We start from the raw sequence: 18,213 nt of genomic DNA, 5'->3' as shown, positions 1-18,213 counted from the left end.
CTAGAAATATCCTTCAGGTCCATTCAAAGCCACTTCTTTCTAATTTGAGACTCCAGCGCAAACTGAAGTTCTCTCTCACACAGATGGACAGTTTGTTTTTCTGAACCTCAAAATAAGCTTTCAGAAAGCTGTTACTGAATAGGAGCTGAGCCAAAGACCATGCACCATCTCAGTCTTCCCCTGATAGCAAGCATCTCAGGAAGTGCCAGTCAGCTCTGCATTCATTTGCTGACCTGGTGATACAGAGAAATGATTACTTGTTTTGAGACTTATTTACTTATTTACTTATCGCAAACTGCTTAGCAACTTATTTACTCACTTATAGCAAGTTATAGTATTACTTATAGTATTTTTGAATATTGCTAAGAATCCTGCTTGCCCAGACTGTTCTGTGGAATTTTACCAAGGACTACTGTGTCCATCAAAACAAAGCAGTTTACTGTGAAAATCTACCAAGAACTGCAGTGTTCAACAAAATATTATGTTTTTGTCCTTGAGGAACAGGTGTGCTCTAACTAGTTGGGCCTCGGTAATGAGTAAAGATAGCCATATACTGATTGTAGAAGCTTCATTGATTCCCTTAAATGAGATAGGATGAGTAAACTGACTGAAAAACATTTTTGTTGTTCAAGAAATTGGCCAAGAGAATCTGCACATGCTCTGGGGAAAAAACAAGGTGAGAAAGACTACGAGCCTTCCTCCCAAAGACCCCCAAAGACGACCACCAGGAGGCAATGCGAGGTGCAAAGAGAACATAAACTGCTGACACCAGCCTTTCAAACTAACCCAGCCTTACTCATGCATATGTATGTATTTGTGTTATGTAATCCAATGAATATGTATATCCACACTCTATCAGTTTTTGGTAAAATGTGTGGTGGGTGTGCAAGCTTTGTGGAGAAATCCCCTTGCCAGAGTAAACATACCTGCTTTATAACTCTATTTCGAGTTGTAGAGTCTTTTTCCGTGAATCACTGGTGCCAAGAATATTCTTCATCCCAAGCCCTTTTCAAGTGCTTCCTCAGCCACCCTTCTGTTTCTATATTGTCGGTTTTACTTAGCTTCAAGCAATAAACAAACCTGTCATTTATACCTTCGAATGACATACTTGAGGATGGCAGTCAAATCAGAAAGTTGAGAAAATTCAGCAGAAAACTGCAGTTGGTTTCAATACTCCTGCTTTTCCTGAGTGTCAGCCCTTCTCTCCTGAAGTATACACAGGCATGTATTGACTGTGTGGCTGCTTTAACTGCACTCACACAGTTCACAGGACGTTCACTGTGAATACAGCCTCCAGCATTCTCACGTGTGCATACAGCAGGCCTGAAGGCAGCAACCACCAAAAACTGGAACTTAAAAACATCCCGAAAGCAGCAACATCGACAAATGACAAATGTAAACACTCAATTTTCAAAGAGATGCAGATTTAAGCAGTGGCACCAATCGTCAGAATTGCAGAGCAAAGCAGGTCCATCTAACCTAACTTAGGTATCTTGGCTGGGCTGCTCAGGTTGGAGAACTAAGCATCAGCTGCTTGCTTCATTAAGGAATGGGTAGGTTCCCTTGAAAATGCCCAAGAGCCAAGTTCCTTTTGGACACACATCTTCCTCCCCTGCCTGGAGAAGGAGCCTTAGGCAGCCAAGTTCCTAACATCAGCATTTTAAATAAAAGCCTGACACGGCAGTTAGTCCAAACTAGGCTCTTCAGTCCTCCTAAAATTAGAGGTACTGGCATACGGGCAGACTCAAGAACCAAAAGCAATGCTGTCTTCCCACAAGTCACCGTTGTCATCTATTGTAAGAAATATTATTTCAACCTGGGTAGTTCAGAGCTGGGATGTAATAATGTGAACAACCAAGCTCCTGTATTTTCAGCTTTTATTAAAAAAAAAAAAAAGACATTACATTTACATTTCAGCATATTTTTAAACAAGGTCTTTTTGTTAAAGCTTTAGATACCTAAAAAGTGTCTACATGATTCACACCTGCATGGGGCTTTGCAAATCACACAGTAGTCACCAAACAGCTATATTGCACAAAGATCCACACGATACCACACCATTCCTAACTTAGTCTACATTGTAAAGTGCTGTTTTGTAGGAAGAAACTTGTTCTGGAAAATAGGCAAGTGGAAAAATAGGCAAGTGGAAAAATGGATAGGCAAGTACTGCTGAACTGCATTTCTGAAAGGTGACACTTCCATTGTAGTAGAAAAAATCTGACAGTGTGTTGTCAGTGCCTCTGACAGTGTGGTTTTTTATTTAATAAGCTGGAGTAAGCACCATAGAGTACTGTAATGAATGCATCCGAAGTATTCAAGTAACACCAAAAGCCCCATCGATTTTTAAACTCAGAATGAGATAAATACAGACATATCAAATGGCAGATAAATGTTTACAGTAGCATTAGTCTCTGTCCAGTGGAATAAGTAATTGCATAGCAGATCACATCTTGAATGTAAGATAAAGCTATAGTAGAAAAAACCCCTAAATTTCTAATATCTTCTATGTTCTCAAACCAATAAAATTTAATCTTTCTTTTTTTTTTTTAAATAAAGGAGTCTGACGGACTGTCTTCACATCTAAGATAGAGTGTTCAGTTTATGAGTATTTCCATAAAATAATGAAAGGCCAAAGCCTAGTGATATTGGTCCAGATGGTTATAAAAAATCCAAATGTGGAACTGTGGAGTGCTAACCATGACATAAAACCTCTAATTTATACCAGTTTCTGAAACAGAGGAATCAAAAATGGTATGTTTGTCTGTGGAAGATTTGGTCTGGGAACAACAAACCAGGAGGTTCAACCCTATAATCTACAGCTTTATGCCGATACTAGATTTGATAGATGAACACACAAACAGTGATTATACAACGGGAGAAGTCACAGCTACTGAAGAAAGAATCCCATCTCCTGGGTCTATTTGACTACTGGGCTCACACACACCCAAGAACATGAGTCATCTACTCAACAGAGTGTACTAACATGTAAAAGTTTTCAGTGTTTGACTAGCTAATCATGGTTCATTAAATGACTGAGGGAAAAAAAAGCGGAAGGAACAATAAATTTTAACAGCAGAAAAGAGATTTGCTACACTACAACTTAAGTTGCTCCAAGATCTGGAAAAGCAATCAAACAAAAAAATTGTATTTGTGTTATCTGTGAAGCTACTCAGGAACATTCAAGACTAGAAGTGACTGAAGAGCTGCAGAAAGCCTGCAGGACTAAGTGACTAGGTAAACGAACAGATGAAACAACATTAATAAATGCAAAATAGCACACAAGGTGGGGAAACCCTGTATGTGCACAGCTTGTTTACAACTATCAGGATCGTGTGGAAAACACTGTAGAAGAAACTTTGTAAATGTCAACTTAATATTTGGTATCAACCAAAAAGGCAAATATAGTTCAGACTATGGAAAGAAGGAAAACCCAGAATTTTGTCATTCTTCACAGCAACAGTGTCTGTACGGAGGGCTCCTTCAGTCAGCCTCAGAAGCAGAGAAGAGAAAGAGTGGCAGCAGGATGCTCACCAGTACAGAATGGCTTCCATCCAGCAGAAGGAAACATGAAGGGGAGGGCATAATGGGGAAAAAAAGGTTATGATAACCATCTGTTACAAAAACAAATGACCTAAAGGATAACTAGCAAGGGACAATTTGCCACTTCTCCTGCAGGATAAAGTTCCAAAAGATACCCACTGCTTCACAGCTGCTGCCTGGGACATCAAAGTGTTTCTCACACAAGCACACAATGAAGCTGTGGAATGTACTTCCACAGAGCCTTACTAAGGCAGAAACATTTGCAGGTGAGACCTGGAAAAGAAGTTGCCCTTGCTGGGCCTTTCTAGCCCCAAAAGGGCTGTCATGCTCACCTTGGCACAAATGACATTTCTGCCAATTTCTTCTGACAGTGGCCACTGGACAGAGGCTTAGGAGAGAGGACACTGGGAGGGATGGACTCCAGGTCAGATCAGTACAACAGTTCAGACAGCAAAGCACACAAAGGTTTTGCATTATGACCTACATTCATTTAAGTGTATTGTGATTTTCAGGTCCCATTTCATAGCTCTACAGCTGTATACATGTACTTAGTAAGCATACTTCACACACATTCATCAAGATGCAACACTATCCCCAAATTAGAAAGCATATCCCCAAATGAGAAAGCACCAAGTACATATTAGAAACATCCTTCACTTTAGATCCTTATTTTTCGACAACACAAGTTAACAGTGCAAGTACCACATGTTTTTTTTACATAGATTTCTATAAACAGATGCAGTCCACCTCCGTGCCCAGCAAGATCATGCAATAGATCCTCCTGGAAGATATGTTGAAACATATGGAAGGCAGGGAGGTGATTAGAGACAGCCAACATGGGTTCACCACGGGCAAATCATGCCTGACTCATCTAGTGGCCTTCTGTGATGGAGTGACTGCATCAGTGGACAAGGGAAGAGCTACAGATGTCATATACCTGGACTTCTGTAAGGCCTTTGATATGATCCCCAACAACATTCTTACCTCTAAATCTGACATATGGGTTTGATGGATGTTCAGTGGTTAAGGAATTAGCTGGATGATCACATCTAAAGAGTTATAGTCAATAGCTCAACATCTAAGTGGAAACCAGTAATGAGTGATGTCCCTCAAGGGTCTGTATTGGCACCAATATTATTTAATACCTTCATTAACGACATAGACAATGTGTTCGCTCAGCAAGTCTGCAGATGACACCAAGCTGAGCAGTTCATTCGCTTGAGGGACAGGATGCCATCCAGAGGGACCTTGACAGGCTTGAGTGGGCCCATGTGAACCTCATAGGGTTCACTAAGGCCAAGTGCAAGGTCCTGCACCTCTGTCCAGGCAATCCCCAGTACCAATACAGACTGGAGGATGGAGAGCAGCCCTGCAGAGAAGGACCTGGGGATCCTGGTTCATGAAGAGTTGGAGATGAACCAGCAATGTGCCCTTGCAGCCCAGAAAGCCAACCATATCCTGGGCTGCTGGGTGGACAGCAGGGCAAGGGAGATGATTCTTCAACGCTGCTCTCCCAAGACCCCACCTGGAGTACTGAATCCAGCTCTGGGTCCCCCAGCGCAGAGTGGGTCCAGAGGAGGGTCACAAAAATTATCAGAGTGCTAGGACATGTCTCCTGTGAAGAAAGGCTAAAAGAGTTGCAGCTGCTCAGCCTGGAGAAGAGAAGGCCCTGGGGAGACTTCATTGGAGCCTTTCAGTATATAAAGAGAGTTTAAAAGAAAGATGGAGAGAGACTTTTTACTAAGGCCTGTAGAGACAGAACAAGGAGCAATGGTTTTAAACTGAAAGATATAAGGAAGAAATTTCTAACTGCGAGAGTGGTGAGACCCTGGAACAGGTTGCCCAGAGAAGCTGTGGATGTCACATCCATGGAAGTCTTCAAGATCAGGCTGGATGAAGCTTTGAGCAACCAGGTCTAGTGAAAGATGTTCCTGCCCGTGGCAGGGGCACTGGACTAGATGATCTTTAAAGGTTTTTTCCAACCCAAACCATTCTGTGGTTCTATGATTTTATGAAAATCACTGTATGTGATACAGTTTTTAACATGAGAGGTTCAGAAATTTGAGGGGACACATCCTTTAAGGCAGAAATTGGGTCTCAAAACTTAATCAGTGCATTTTTAACGTTCTTACTAAAAAAACCAAGCTGCTACTAGATCAAAAAATTAACTCAAAGAAACGAGTATTAAAAGAAATACCTGATTTTTTTTTTTAAGTTCCCATATTATTACTCATTTGCTTTTGCCTACATACCAGGTACCATTACTCACACATGCAAACACTTCTGATTTTGGACTCTAAAGTCTGATGTATAAGGTAGAATTGCACTTTATATAATTTATATAGCCTATAGTAAAAGCCTGGAAGAGTAAAGAAACTTACCATTATGCCACCAACTATGACACCGGGTATCAGAATTAGAGTTTTAGCTTACAGTCACATTAAAGGTATATGACATGCAATCAGATTCTAGTTTACCCTCCTCTTTCCAAATACAACCTAAGCATTCAGCTGCAGTTCTGAATTGTCCCTGCTTTATACTGTATTTTTACAAATGTTATTTCATGCTGAAAGGCCCAACCCCTGATGCTCAGGGGTTAATTGGAAAGCATTTGACCCCTCAGAGGCATTCAGGCAGATTTCTTAAATGGAGAATGACAATCACATGCTGTCAGTTTTGACTTCATTAAATACAAAACTGACTATGTAAGCATTTAAGTTACATAAAAGGCAGATTTCTACCCCTGAAGAACAATTTTGGTTGCTAGACAAACTTCTTCCCTGCTTCCCCCTGGGAAGAAAGTCTGTGGAGAACAGCTTTGCACAGATCACAAGAAAGACAGGAGAGTTCCTGGAAGAATATTTCCTACTGGTACAGGAAGTGTCTGCACCGTTTGTTTAAAAAAAACATGGCCTAGAGGCTTGTGAGCAACACACAGGTAGAAAGTAATTAACCAGGACTGAAAACTAAGGCAGAATTCTTCTGCTCTCATCTTCCATCTCAGAACAGCAATGGGAAGAGATTACTGCACTAGATGTCACCGTGGTACTCCCCGTACTTTGCTGTGACAGCTTCCTCAAGATGAACTGCTGCACCACCCATTAAGGCAAATGCTGGGTACATTATGCCAGAGCAGTCCACCTCGCACTCATAAAGGCATTTCATACGGCCTGCATCATAAAACCCCACCTTGCCTTTGTCACAGTCGAGGCAGATGCCTAAGCATGATGGCAGGGGAAGGATTCTGCTCGCTGGATCCTTAGGGGCAGCAGCTGTCATGGGGATAAAGAACTTCTTCATGCCTAAAGTGACCAGTGTGAAAGGCTGAGATGAGTCAAAGAAGGCATCTTCACTCCCACTGTCATGACCACTGTCTTGCTCGTATCTAGAACAGAAAAACAGCCATTTGCTTTTGTCAAATTCTGAAGTGGGATCGGTGATATGAACTGGAGAAAACATTTTTGTAAGACAGGCAACATGACACGATCACCCGCAAAACCTTGTGGGGTAAAAATATACCTAAGCCAGGAGGGAAGATGCATTTAGTAGGTGGAGAACGCCCACCTGGGCCACTTCAAACAATAACAGCTAAACACTAATGAGGATGAGACCACAGAAGGCTCTACTAAGGGAGCAGATGTATCTAAATGTACTCATGCTAGGCTATCATTAATAAACCTACAGGTATAGTAAATTAGTTAACTTGAGAAGTCATTTAATAAATATGACTAATCACTAGAGACAAAATACGTTTAATTTTATTTACATAACGTTAAATGACACCAGTAAATACATTTAAGATTACTGTTGTCCTATGAGTTTTCCATGCCACTGTTCTATTACACTGTCTTTAAAATTCACAACACAAAAAGTAGTGGTTTAGTTTTTGTTTATTTTTTTAAAAAGTGCTCTGCCTGCAGGCTTCCCTGAAACCTTGTTTCCCAGCTGGTTACAGGGGAAAGTTTGTAGCCAGATTTGTTCAGTCTACATGCTTTTCCCCTACTTCTGTCCCCGGATGAAGACAGAAAGAAGCACATATTCTGTGCAGACAATCCCTAGCTAGGTTTGCGGTTTTGGGGTGTTTGGGGGGAGGTTGGATGTGTGTCAGCTAAAGTTTTCCAGATATTTGTGTGGATAAGGAAATCAGGATCTAATTTCTCACTTTGCAAAAAGGGTTCATGTGACTTTAAGCAGCTCAAGACATTGGCATTTTCACACTTTCAGGATGTTATACAGGAGGAAGCCACTACATTTGTTAGATTCCTGAAAAAGTTAAGTCCCCAGAAGAGAGCCTCCCAGCCTGCAGTTCCTAGACACATCCAGGCCTACTACAACTGTAACTGAGAGCTGGAAATCTTTTGCTGGTTTGTCCACTGTACTTTGACATGTGCTCAGTAGCACTCCAGTACTGTATGCAAGGGTATAGCCTGGGATAAACCAGTGACTTGGAATCCACCGTGACGCAAGCTACAGCAAAGATACACACATACGCACAGTGAACATTGTACCTCTGAATGGCTGCCAAACCTAGTATGCTAAGGGAATTAAGGCAGACTCTTCCTATTGACAACTAAACACTGCTTCAATCTTGCAACTGATGCTTTTATTTTACCTTCTTGCTTTAACCGACTTATTTTGACATTTAGAGGAACCTGCTTTCTTTCCCAAAAAGAAAGAAAATAAGACTCTGGATAATTAGAATATCTTTCTACTAACACCAGGGGATGAACAGGACAACCTTCCTTCACCATATCCTTCAAGCCACTTTCTACTGGTTAGGTTCACCGTGTGTACTGAGACCAGACTTGCTCTTAATTTATTTTTTAAAAAGCCATCTCCTTGTATAAAACATGCATAAAGCAAGAGTCTGCAATTTACCTTGGGCTGGTCACATCATGGGTATTATGGAACAATTTCTGTATCTTGTTGCTAGAAACAACTCCCACTTTCACCAGGTATGAATAGGCTTCCACGTGAAAAGCCCAGAAGTGCTTCCCTTTGGCAATCCCAGTGTCACCAATGATGTAATCCAGGGTTGTGTAGCATCCAACCTGCATGCGCTCAGATCCCAGCAGTAGAGGAAATCCAGCCCTACTTTCCACAGAGGTTCTTCTTGGGTTCAGCAGGAGATGTTCACTGTTGTACCCACATTTGTCATCAAAAAGAAAACTGAAAACTGAAAAACAGTATCCCAAAATATTTCCTCTTAGTTAAGTATTTGGCCTTCTGTGCTTATAAACTACATTTTAAGTCACACCAGCATTAGAATTTCTCACTTTTAAAGGCTACCAGGAACGTCATGCAAGCTAACACAGTCTCAGTATGTTACCTACGTAACCTGTTTGTTAACAGTGCTTCTAAACATTTATGCAACCAGTAACAGTATAGTAGAAGTCTGGGAGCTACTGGAAACCACCTACAGCTCTTATCACTGACAGACATAGATTCAGCACCTTGTAGACATAAGAAAACCCAGTACCTGGAGCTGGAGGTGTATGCAAAATAACTTCCCGGCTCCAAGGGCTACAGATGGACCCTTTATATCCTCGAACTCTAAAGGCATAGCTGCTGTCATCATCAAGATCAGATATTACTTTGCTCTTGCTGCAAACTTTGATCTCTTGCCACGTTGCACTCTCCTCTTCTCTATTAAGCTTATGATATTCAAGAACATAGATATCAGCTGAGTCTCTCTTCCCAGGGTGTTCCCAACTGATCAGAGCTTTGTTGTACATTCTGCTCTGCTCCTCATTGATTTCTGGTATTTCTAGACCTGGAATGCCAGAGATTCAGGAGAAAAAAACCCTCAAATTTAGACACACGTTGTTTTAGAATTAACCATACAAGCCCTTTGTTGAGTGGCTATATCACTGTGTGTTTGGGGGGGAAATCTGACTCACTCAGTTAAAGAGTGCAGATGAGGATGTTTCTGTTCATGCACTTAAATTTAAGTCCCTTACTTTCTGTTTTTAGTTAGAAAGTTGTAGTTTTTGTTTTTGATGGCAGCTGAAAAAACATTTAAAAACTTATTCTTTTCTGTTGTGCAACAAAAAGCTTCTGGAAAGACGGGGTATTACTTAACTACAATATTTTGGAAGCCAGTGTATACTGGTACTGAATGCAATGGCATCTTAGCTTCTTTAGGAAAGCTGAAGCTAGCATTGCTGCTAGGTAATTAATGCCTTGTGGGTCACAGAGACAGAAGGGACAATACAATGCAAGTCACAAGACTGAGTTCAGCAACTGCAGCCCTGCATAAGTTTTGCCTCTTTCCACAGAAGTCCTCAAAGCCGTAACTCAAGAAAGACCTGATGCTCTCGCAATTTACCATTGGAATGGAAGGACAAGTCACCAAGGATCTCTTCTTGCTTGGCTATGTCCACCACAAAGTCTTCAAAAGTAGTTTCAGCTGCTGGCCTGAAGCTCTTCAGGGATTCAGTAGCTTTTTGGATTCTGAAAGCAGAGTAGCAGAGGGACAGCAGAATAAAGCAAAGAAAATTCACATGTGTATATTTCTTAAAGTAAAAATGCTACTTTTTGTTTTAAAAAAAATTCCTTTCTCATGTATTTACTGATGGCTCCCAGAAATTTCTGTCCCTCTAGACAGAACTCAAATGCAAAATTTAAAGGCCTTTTGTACATCAGTGTAAAGATAACAAACAGGTAATGGTTCATTTGGCAGAGCATTTTAACAATTTGGGGCCTTATGTTCAAAGAACAAAATAGGTGTGAAGGGCTAATGGAGAACAACTATTAAGATCAAAGAGTTTAAAGCCAGAAGAGACCTGTTAGATTAACTTGCAAATACCCCATACAATCTCTGAGCAAAGGAATGTTTCAGTGAGCTGAACCAGCTACCCTTCCACTGCAGTCCTACTGAACAAGGCTAGGCATTGTCACAGGACAGAACCCTTCCTGTATGCTGTTTCTTAACGCACGCTGTAACATAGTAATTTCAGCTGAGCAGTACCAGGACCATCCTAAGCCTCTACAATACAAGGTACTGCATTCAGTACTTTGCTAGCAGGTGTGAAAAGAGTATGACTGAGCAGACATCCTCGAACAGTACCTGCACCTCAAACAGAAGATAATTAAGATACCTCACATGAAGTTGTTTTGCTGTTTGAACAAAACAAGAAGGATCAGTTTCTTTAAGCACTTCTTGAGCATATCCTACAAGGCCATTATTTTCCAGGAGCCCTTGATATTCTTCTGCTTGCATTTGCAATTTTTCCAGCCTTAAATTCTTAGAATTTTCAATTGCCCTAAGAGCTGCAGATTTCTTCTCTTCCAGGACATGAGATAATTTCCCAAAACTCTGAGATGCTTCTTCTTTAGCTCTTTCACTGTTGCACTAGGAGGGAACAAAAGACATTTTAGACAGATTCCACAGCACTGTGGCTGCATACAGAAACATACTTAAGGTTGTTCAAGATATCATAGCGAACTAGTCATCTGTTTGACAGAGAAGATTAGTGAGCTTTGTTATGCTCTTCAGCACTGAAAATGCAATCAGCACTGCACTCAAGCTAGTAAGCATTTACTGTCTTAACACAGAGAATGAAGAGCAGTAAAGTATTCCTCTGATTATGTCTTGAGTTATGGAGGGCATTTGTCTTAACAGCTCACAGAAAAGCACTGTAAAAGCAGGTCCGTCTCTGAAGTCTTCATTCCCAAGAGCTAGGTGTTCTTCCATCTTCCCCAATCACCCTGAACTGGGGGTCCAGCCCAGTTTCTCACACACACGCTCAGACCTGTAGTGCCACTTTGACTAGTGCCCTGGATAAAAGGAACTACAAAGCACGGAGGCAATCTGTATCAAGATATAGGCAGGACCAGGAGCTCCTACAACTTCTGCCATCACGTTTTTCAGCTTGTATGTGAACTCACAGCTCTGACTCTTCTGCAGGGAGATTTTGCCCTTAATTCTGACTTTACTGCAACATCCTCGTGGTCAACAGACAGTGTGAATTGTGCAGCACCATTAATACACAGCAGCTGTAAGCATAACACACCTCTCTTTGGTTATTGGTATCAAATTATTGGTATCAAATAAGCTTTATTTCAATTAAATTTACAGCAGCATCCAAAACTTAACTTCCCTCTGTATGTTGCCCAAATTTCCCACACTGTCAGGATTAGGTCTTACCGTGTGCGAGTCAGGACTAATACAAACTGTTCAAAAATTGTTTTACTGGTTAACTGAAAAAACCCAAAGGATTTAAAACACTTCACTGAAAACAGTTTGAGTCCCTGCTGTGTCCCTGCAAGGGCCATCTCCAGACAATCTGCAAGCCACTCTTACCTCTGTTTCTTTCAGCAACAGATCCAGCTGGGTGATGTGAGCCTTCACCTGGTTCTCCTTACTGATGAGGTACTCGATATCTTTTGAAAGCTTCTCCTGTTAAAATAAAATGGCAAGCTGGCAAAATAAGGGTATCCCACCCAAACTGACAACCAGTGCAGGCAGGACATCCAGCTAGCGCTCAGTCTATATAGCTACAAGGACAACAGCCTGTTATGAGCAGCACCCCTGCAGAGAATCACTCGGTGACCTGCGATGACTGCACAGAGACATCAGGCCACTGCTGTGAGCAGGACTCTATGGACAAGAGGTAACAGCCTCAGCTGGCTCATTCTTCCCCAGCCACAGGAGTCACCCTCTCTTTGGCTAGGAACATGAGGCTCCAGGACATTACTAAAACTTACAGAAAAGTCTTGTTAGTTATTAACTCATTTGTAGTAAGATTTGCTAGAAAAATGAGTGGTTCAAAGAATGAACTTATGAGTGTCTCTGCACTTCCTTAGTTGCAAGAGTTAACAGCTCTACAGGAAAAGCCTTGCAAGCAGGTGAGAATGGCAAAGAGCACAAGGCAGGCGGGTCTGGTCTTTTTTTTCCTTTTTTTTTTTTACCCTGTGAGCAAGTGAGATGATAGGAAAGGAGGAAGAGGAGGTAGCAGCAATCATTCTCTAGTAACAAAGCAATGTTTGCAAGTCTTCCCTGTTGTACTGGGTTTAGGGAATCAACAGTTATGCAATTTCAGAAACATACAAGGTCCCAAGAGATACTTCAGACACAAATTTTTCAGGAGTGCTTCTAAAGTATCAGCTAACCCAAGCCACAAGGACACTTATCTTAAAAAACCTAGATTGTAAAGTATTAACTGTTTAAACCTTCTGCATTGGTCAGTACTGCTGTACAGTTGGCTAAAATAAGGTGGAAACACTTTTAAGGGGTTATGTTTCAAGCCTTGTAGAAAATATAGTTTAGTTTCTCAGGCATACACTATGTCACACTAATATATACATTAACAGATGTTGCGCAACAGCATGCCTCATGACTACTTCAGTGTCCTCTAAACACACGTCCTGGCTTACTGCCAGATGGAATTTGCCCTTACCACAAGCTCAGTACTCTTCCCCTTCTTAAGGTCAGGTCCAACAATATTTACTTTTACCTTAAGGGTTTTGTAGGCAGTGCTCATGGTTGTTACTCTATGATTTGCATGACATCCACCCAGTTTACAAAGATGACAAACAGGCCTTCTGCAAATTTCACAGTACATGTTTACCCTCTCCATTTCATGTTCTGGACACATCAAAATCTGGAAAAAAAAAAAAAAAAAAAAAAGAGCAGAGAGAATGCATGTGTACTTCCAAAAACTGAGATGCTCAACAAACCATCAAAACACTCAATCATCCCACAGCAGTATTTGATTTCATCAGTGGATTTTTTAATATTCAGTTTATCTTCCACCTTTTATATTTGTCCATGCCAGTGAAAGTCAGCAGATGAACACATACAGTTTCACAAGATTTACAGTGTGTAAACCTGTAGCAATGTCTGTGTACACACCACATAGCCTCCAGACTGCAAATCAACTGTGTTGCTAATCCCTTAAATTGTTTGCATGCCTCAAGATCCCTACACTCCTGTTCAGAGCTGTAAATGCAATATATAATACACCCACTCCGTCACATTTAACTGTTTCTACGCTAGCACCTCTTGAAACAGCTATGAACTGTTTCTTAAAGCAAGAATTGACATAATACTGTAATGATTTAAGTTTAAGCTAGACTCTGATCAGCCACATAGCCACTGCTCTTGGAGCAACAAATGAAATACAGCCACCCCCACCAGTCACAGTCATCTGATAGACAAAAGGCTCCAGTGTTTCAATTTTTCTGACTCCAATTACAAGATGTTCATGCTGAGCACTAATTCCAGTATCAGCTTAAACAGCATAGCAAAAAGTCTGGTGGTCTCTAAAAATCATCTTTCAAAAACTGAACTTGTTTGAACTACTCAGAGGGAAAAAAAGTGCTGCTGAACTCCAAGCTCAAGCAACAGATAAAACCATCTAAAAAGGGAAGTGTGGTTTTAAAAAAAAAAATGCTTTGTCTCATTCCAGAGCACTGAAAGACAACATTTGGGTCCATCTACTCCACGTTACCAAAGAAGAGCTCTTGAGAAAGCTTTTCAGTTTTATGTCAAGGAGAAGAAAAAGACAGCAGTGCCAACACTTAAGCTTTCAAAGTATCATCTTTTAATACACACACAAAAAAAAGACAAAAAAAAATTGTAAGTAGCATAAATATGGACACAATAAGCTAAAATTGCAGATTATTTCTGAAACCAACTCTCAAGCCCTAGATGTTATCTTAAGGCTATGATGAAAAGCCCAGCGACACCAGTCTCTGTAGTCTCCCTAGTCCCTTGGTACATAAGACTGCAATAAGAATATGCAATAACGTATCCCGCTGTCATTGGCTGCTGGATTTAAAAAAAAAATAAAAGGACACTTTCATAAAAACCAGCTGTGCAGGCAGACACCTCCGAAAACTGCAGTCATGCTGTTAGCCTGTGGAAGTAATTTTTCCACAGCAGTGCATAATCATACCTCACAGAAACCACGTATTTTTATTCATGTTCTCCAAAAAGTAAGAATTACAGCCTGCAAGCTAGAGTCAGAAGAGGTCAGCAGACTACCTTGTCTAGTTCTCTCAAAATTCAAGAACAACCAGCCTAATATGTGCTTCTCCCATCCCCACCACACATGTTACAAAGTGTTCTCCAGCCTCCTTGTAAAGTATGACTGAGAACATGGTTTAGGAGACCAGAAAATACTCCATGCATTCAGTTCAGGTCTTAACAATGCAGTGCAATGAAAAACACACTTTTCTTTATATTAAACAGTCCTGAAAAAAGTCTCTATAGGGGCACAGTAAAGATCAGTTTACTGTTGTTGGGTAGTTTTTCTACAAAGTAGATGTATCTACAGTTGATGTAACTATACTAGGTTTTTCTCTTTTTTCTTCATTTTTTTAAATAGCACATCTGTCTTCACATATAATTTTAAAGAGCTAAATCACACACACACTTGATACATCAAGGTCAGGATGATCTAAACCACTTCTCTCCCTTTTGCTCTGCTTCAACAGAATTCAACTACTGACTTTAAACCCAAATTCAGGCTGCATGTAGTATAACAACATATGGTACCTTTACGAGTACAGAAGGATCACAAAATGCCTTTGGTATTTTTAAGTAGCAACATTGCAGCAGTGAGGGTTTAGATACCATAGAAGCTAAGTTTTTAAGAATTTGTACAGCGTTTTAGATCAAAAGCTGGAAGACAGCATGCCAACTTTTACCTCACTCATTTATCCAGTAAAGGGACCTTTCACAAAGATAGCTGTGTGCTAGCTAAAGCGCATCAAGCACATGCTTGTTCTTAACTGGAATGAATGTGTTAGACTCAGGAAAAATGTCACTAAGTGCGCTTCTGGATGTTCACTATCTACCAGCTGGCTAGTTCTGAGGCTCAAATTTTCCCAGCCTCAGAAAGAAAGTACACCACCAGTCAAGCTTCTTACATATTGCACATGAATCAAACCTACTTAATTTAACCAAAATTAATCAGGACTCCTCAAACATCAGCATTTCCAGGATCTGTAGGACCTCCAGCAAGGTCACCAGCCACAGGCACACAGAAAGCGCTGTGACATTAAGACCTACTGTGGTCCCTTGTTAGTGAGATGGCAGCAGTGACAATTCCTCCTGTTATGTAACATAAATTCAATAAGGCACTGCCATGCTCTGCACCATACTTAGCAGAAGAAACAAAGGTAACAGCACTTTGCAATCACACTGTTTTGTCTGAATGCAGCAGCAGTGTGTAAAGTAGAGAACTTGCCATTACATTTTTCTCTTCTGCTATAGCTAAAAAAATAGCAGGGTGTAATAACAACAGGGACCTGAACTCCACCTTTTGCTATGGCTAGATGCAAGGAAGGAGGAGAGAAAGAAGATGCTTTGTGATGGGTCAAGTTCAGGCACAAAACATCCAAAGGGAATCTGCCTTAAGGTAGGGGGAGGGGGGTGGGGGGCCGGGGAGGGGGGCCAGTTGTGTTAGGTTTACTGCACACAGGCATCCTCCTTAAACGGATTTTTAGAGACAAGCTCTACCATTCTAGATGTTCAAGATCATTAAGTCTCAAAAAAAAAGAAAAAAAAGAACCAAATCACAAATAACACAATCCATTCCCCAAAGTAAGATATCCTTATTTTTAGGGTTCCCTTCAAATGTGTTCTCAGTGTCCTCTTCAGCAACAACCACTTCAGCATCAACAAGAACTAAAGCTTATGGTTCACTCAATAATTAACAGTAATAGTCAATAAAGCAACAATGGTCCTAAAAAGCAACTACCATTGCACATATGTCTGAAGCTCTATGTGAATGCTGCAACCCAAATTCTGTGAGATACAGTATATTTACCTTGGGTCTGAAGTTGGTGGTTGGTCCTACATATTCATGCTGGGCTTTTGCAGTTCCCCAAGGATGGTGTATTTTGAAACATTCGTTGCAATAGCTTGCACTGCAGTCCATGCAGCTCTTTGTGGATTCTTGAGGTGGAGGTTTGCAGAAATCGCACATAATCGCAATGGCTGCCCTGGCTGCCTGTCTGTATCTTTCCACAATGGTTTCCAAAGTAAAGTTGCGAAATAAGCCATTGATACCACGTTCTCCAAGATCAATATCCCGCTGGCAACCCGGACAAGGAAATAGACTCGATCTAGGAGTCAGTGAATTGCGTTTTCTGCCTGTGTAGACACCAAATCCTGATTTAGGAGAAGCATAAACAGAAGAGGTTTAGATTTTAAAGGGAGAAGCACAGGAATTTATGAACCAATTCCAAGCTATTGTAGCACATCATCCAAACCAGTACAATACCAATTCATATGCAGTCTGCCAAGCCAAAGAGAATACATTTGCCATGACAAGGTAGTGTACCATCTGAGTCCAGGGGACTTACAAACTAACTCTAAAACTTAATACTATGTTAAGGTGAATTTAGCTGTTCCAATCCTATCTTTTTCAACTAGTTTTGGGTGCACTCAAGCTGCAGTCTTTGGAAGCACTAAACACAAAACCTTTCGGAAACCACCTGGTTTTAGGTTAACTGGCTGCCTACATAGAGAGCAACAGCTTTGTAACATACTGAAGTGAAAGATGCTTATTCCAAGAGTAAGACTAGTTATTCCCAGACAAATACACCCAACTTCAAGCTCCCTGAAGTTTGCTTTGGCTGAGTCAAACTTATCTGGTTCATCCCAAAAGGCATCATAATAAAATAGAGGAAAACAAGACGACTAGATATTACCAGTATGAAATCTCAGCCAAGCCATTTAGTCAAAATATGCTGACTTGAACTTTGCTGAATGGCCTTGATAAAGGAGGGCTGCTAACTAAGCCTATACACTAAAGGGGATGCTGACACAGTTATGTCTAAGAGATTCCTCTGCCCTGAACTGGGGAATCACAGATCTGCAAGGTTACACAGGGTATGTCTATCTCTTTTCATTTCAAAAGGAGATAGCAGAGATGCTGCAATCCTACCAAACAGCTATGCACAAATTTCCCCTCCTCTCCAAAATAAAGTGATCAAAGGCTCGAGTAAAGCCCCAAGCCTAAGGAGCCCTTGGAGCCTGTTCAAGGGGGTGGCTCACACTGACCCAAAAGCTATTTACAGCGTAACATTCTTGAGGCTATCAAACAGGGAGTGCATCCCCGTGTCTCACTCATGAACCCACAGGGCACAAATATCAAGAGTCCTTTATGTATTTCTGAAGCAGGCTAAGCCAGTGTTTAGGCTTAACATGTAACCTCTCAGCTTCCCCTTACAAAGAAACAAAAAAACATTCCCTGTAGCTGAGGCATGGTTTTAAGATCCTTTTGAAAGGACTGCATGTTGGTATAACTAACAAATTTGTAAATGGAGGTATGGCTTAAAGCTGAATTCTCAAGTGTTGAAATTGGTTCTTTTTCAGAAAGGGAATTTTATTCTCATCTGTATTTAGTCAGTATCTTCCCATCAGAAATGTTGATGGTCCATTTCTTTCTGAAGTGTCCTTTGATAGTATCCAAGAGATACTTGCCTTGTGCCACTCTCCCGTGGCTGCTTCACCCAACAATCCAAAATCTCCCTTCCTATTATGCCCTTTCCAGTCACTTTTAAAAAACCACAAACCTACACTCCCATAAGGAACTAGTGCCTTTAAACATGTTTGAAATGTGCCCCATGGTGCATGACCATCAGCTAAGAAGCCACAACCAGAGCATGAATAAGTGTGTACAAGCTGGCAGTCTCAAACTCAGCCAGTCTCATGCC

The 18,213-nt window shown here is 41.0% G+C and overlaps 1 protein-coding gene across 3 annotated transcripts in view; it reads right to left on the bottom strand.

Moving 5' to 3' along the window:
- Nucleotides 1-1,860: 1,860 nt before the first annotated feature.
- The window catches only part of TRIM36 (tripartite motif containing 36), a 31,662-nt gene continuing 15,309 nt past the window's right edge, over nt 1,861-18,213 (bottom strand). For 2 of the 3 annotated variants that reach the window (XM_074812788.1, XM_074812789.1), the window contains exons 3-10: nt 16,320-16,663; nt 12,999-13,145; nt 11,846-11,941; nt 10,641-10,894; nt 9,869-9,993; nt 9,020-9,313; nt 8,419-8,716; nt 1,861-6,925 (exon numbers count right to left, since the gene is read on the bottom strand). In XM_074812788.1, coding sequence (XP_074668889.1) covers nt 6,571-6,925; nt 8,419-8,716; nt 9,020-9,313; nt 9,869-9,993; nt 10,641-10,894; nt 11,846-11,941; nt 12,999-13,145; nt 16,320-16,663 — 1,913 coding nt within the window. In that variant the 3' untranslated portion in view covers nt 1,861-6,570. The remainder of the gene's footprint in view (nt 6,926-8,418; nt 8,717-9,019; nt 9,314-9,868; nt 9,994-10,640; nt 10,895-11,845; nt 11,942-12,998; nt 13,146-16,319; nt 16,664-18,213) is intronic. The other variant, XM_074812791.1, reaches the window with a different exon arrangement.

This window comes from Strix aluco, chromosome Z, assembly GCF_031877795.1.
Source record: "Strix aluco isolate bStrAlu1 chromosome Z, bStrAlu1.hap1, whole genome shotgun sequence".
NCBI classification, from domain to species: domain Eukaryota; kingdom Metazoa; phylum Chordata; class Aves; order Strigiformes; family Strigidae; genus Strix; species Strix aluco.
Note: the sequence above shows the minus strand (reverse complement) of the source record. Positions and strands in the feature narration are given on the sequence as shown.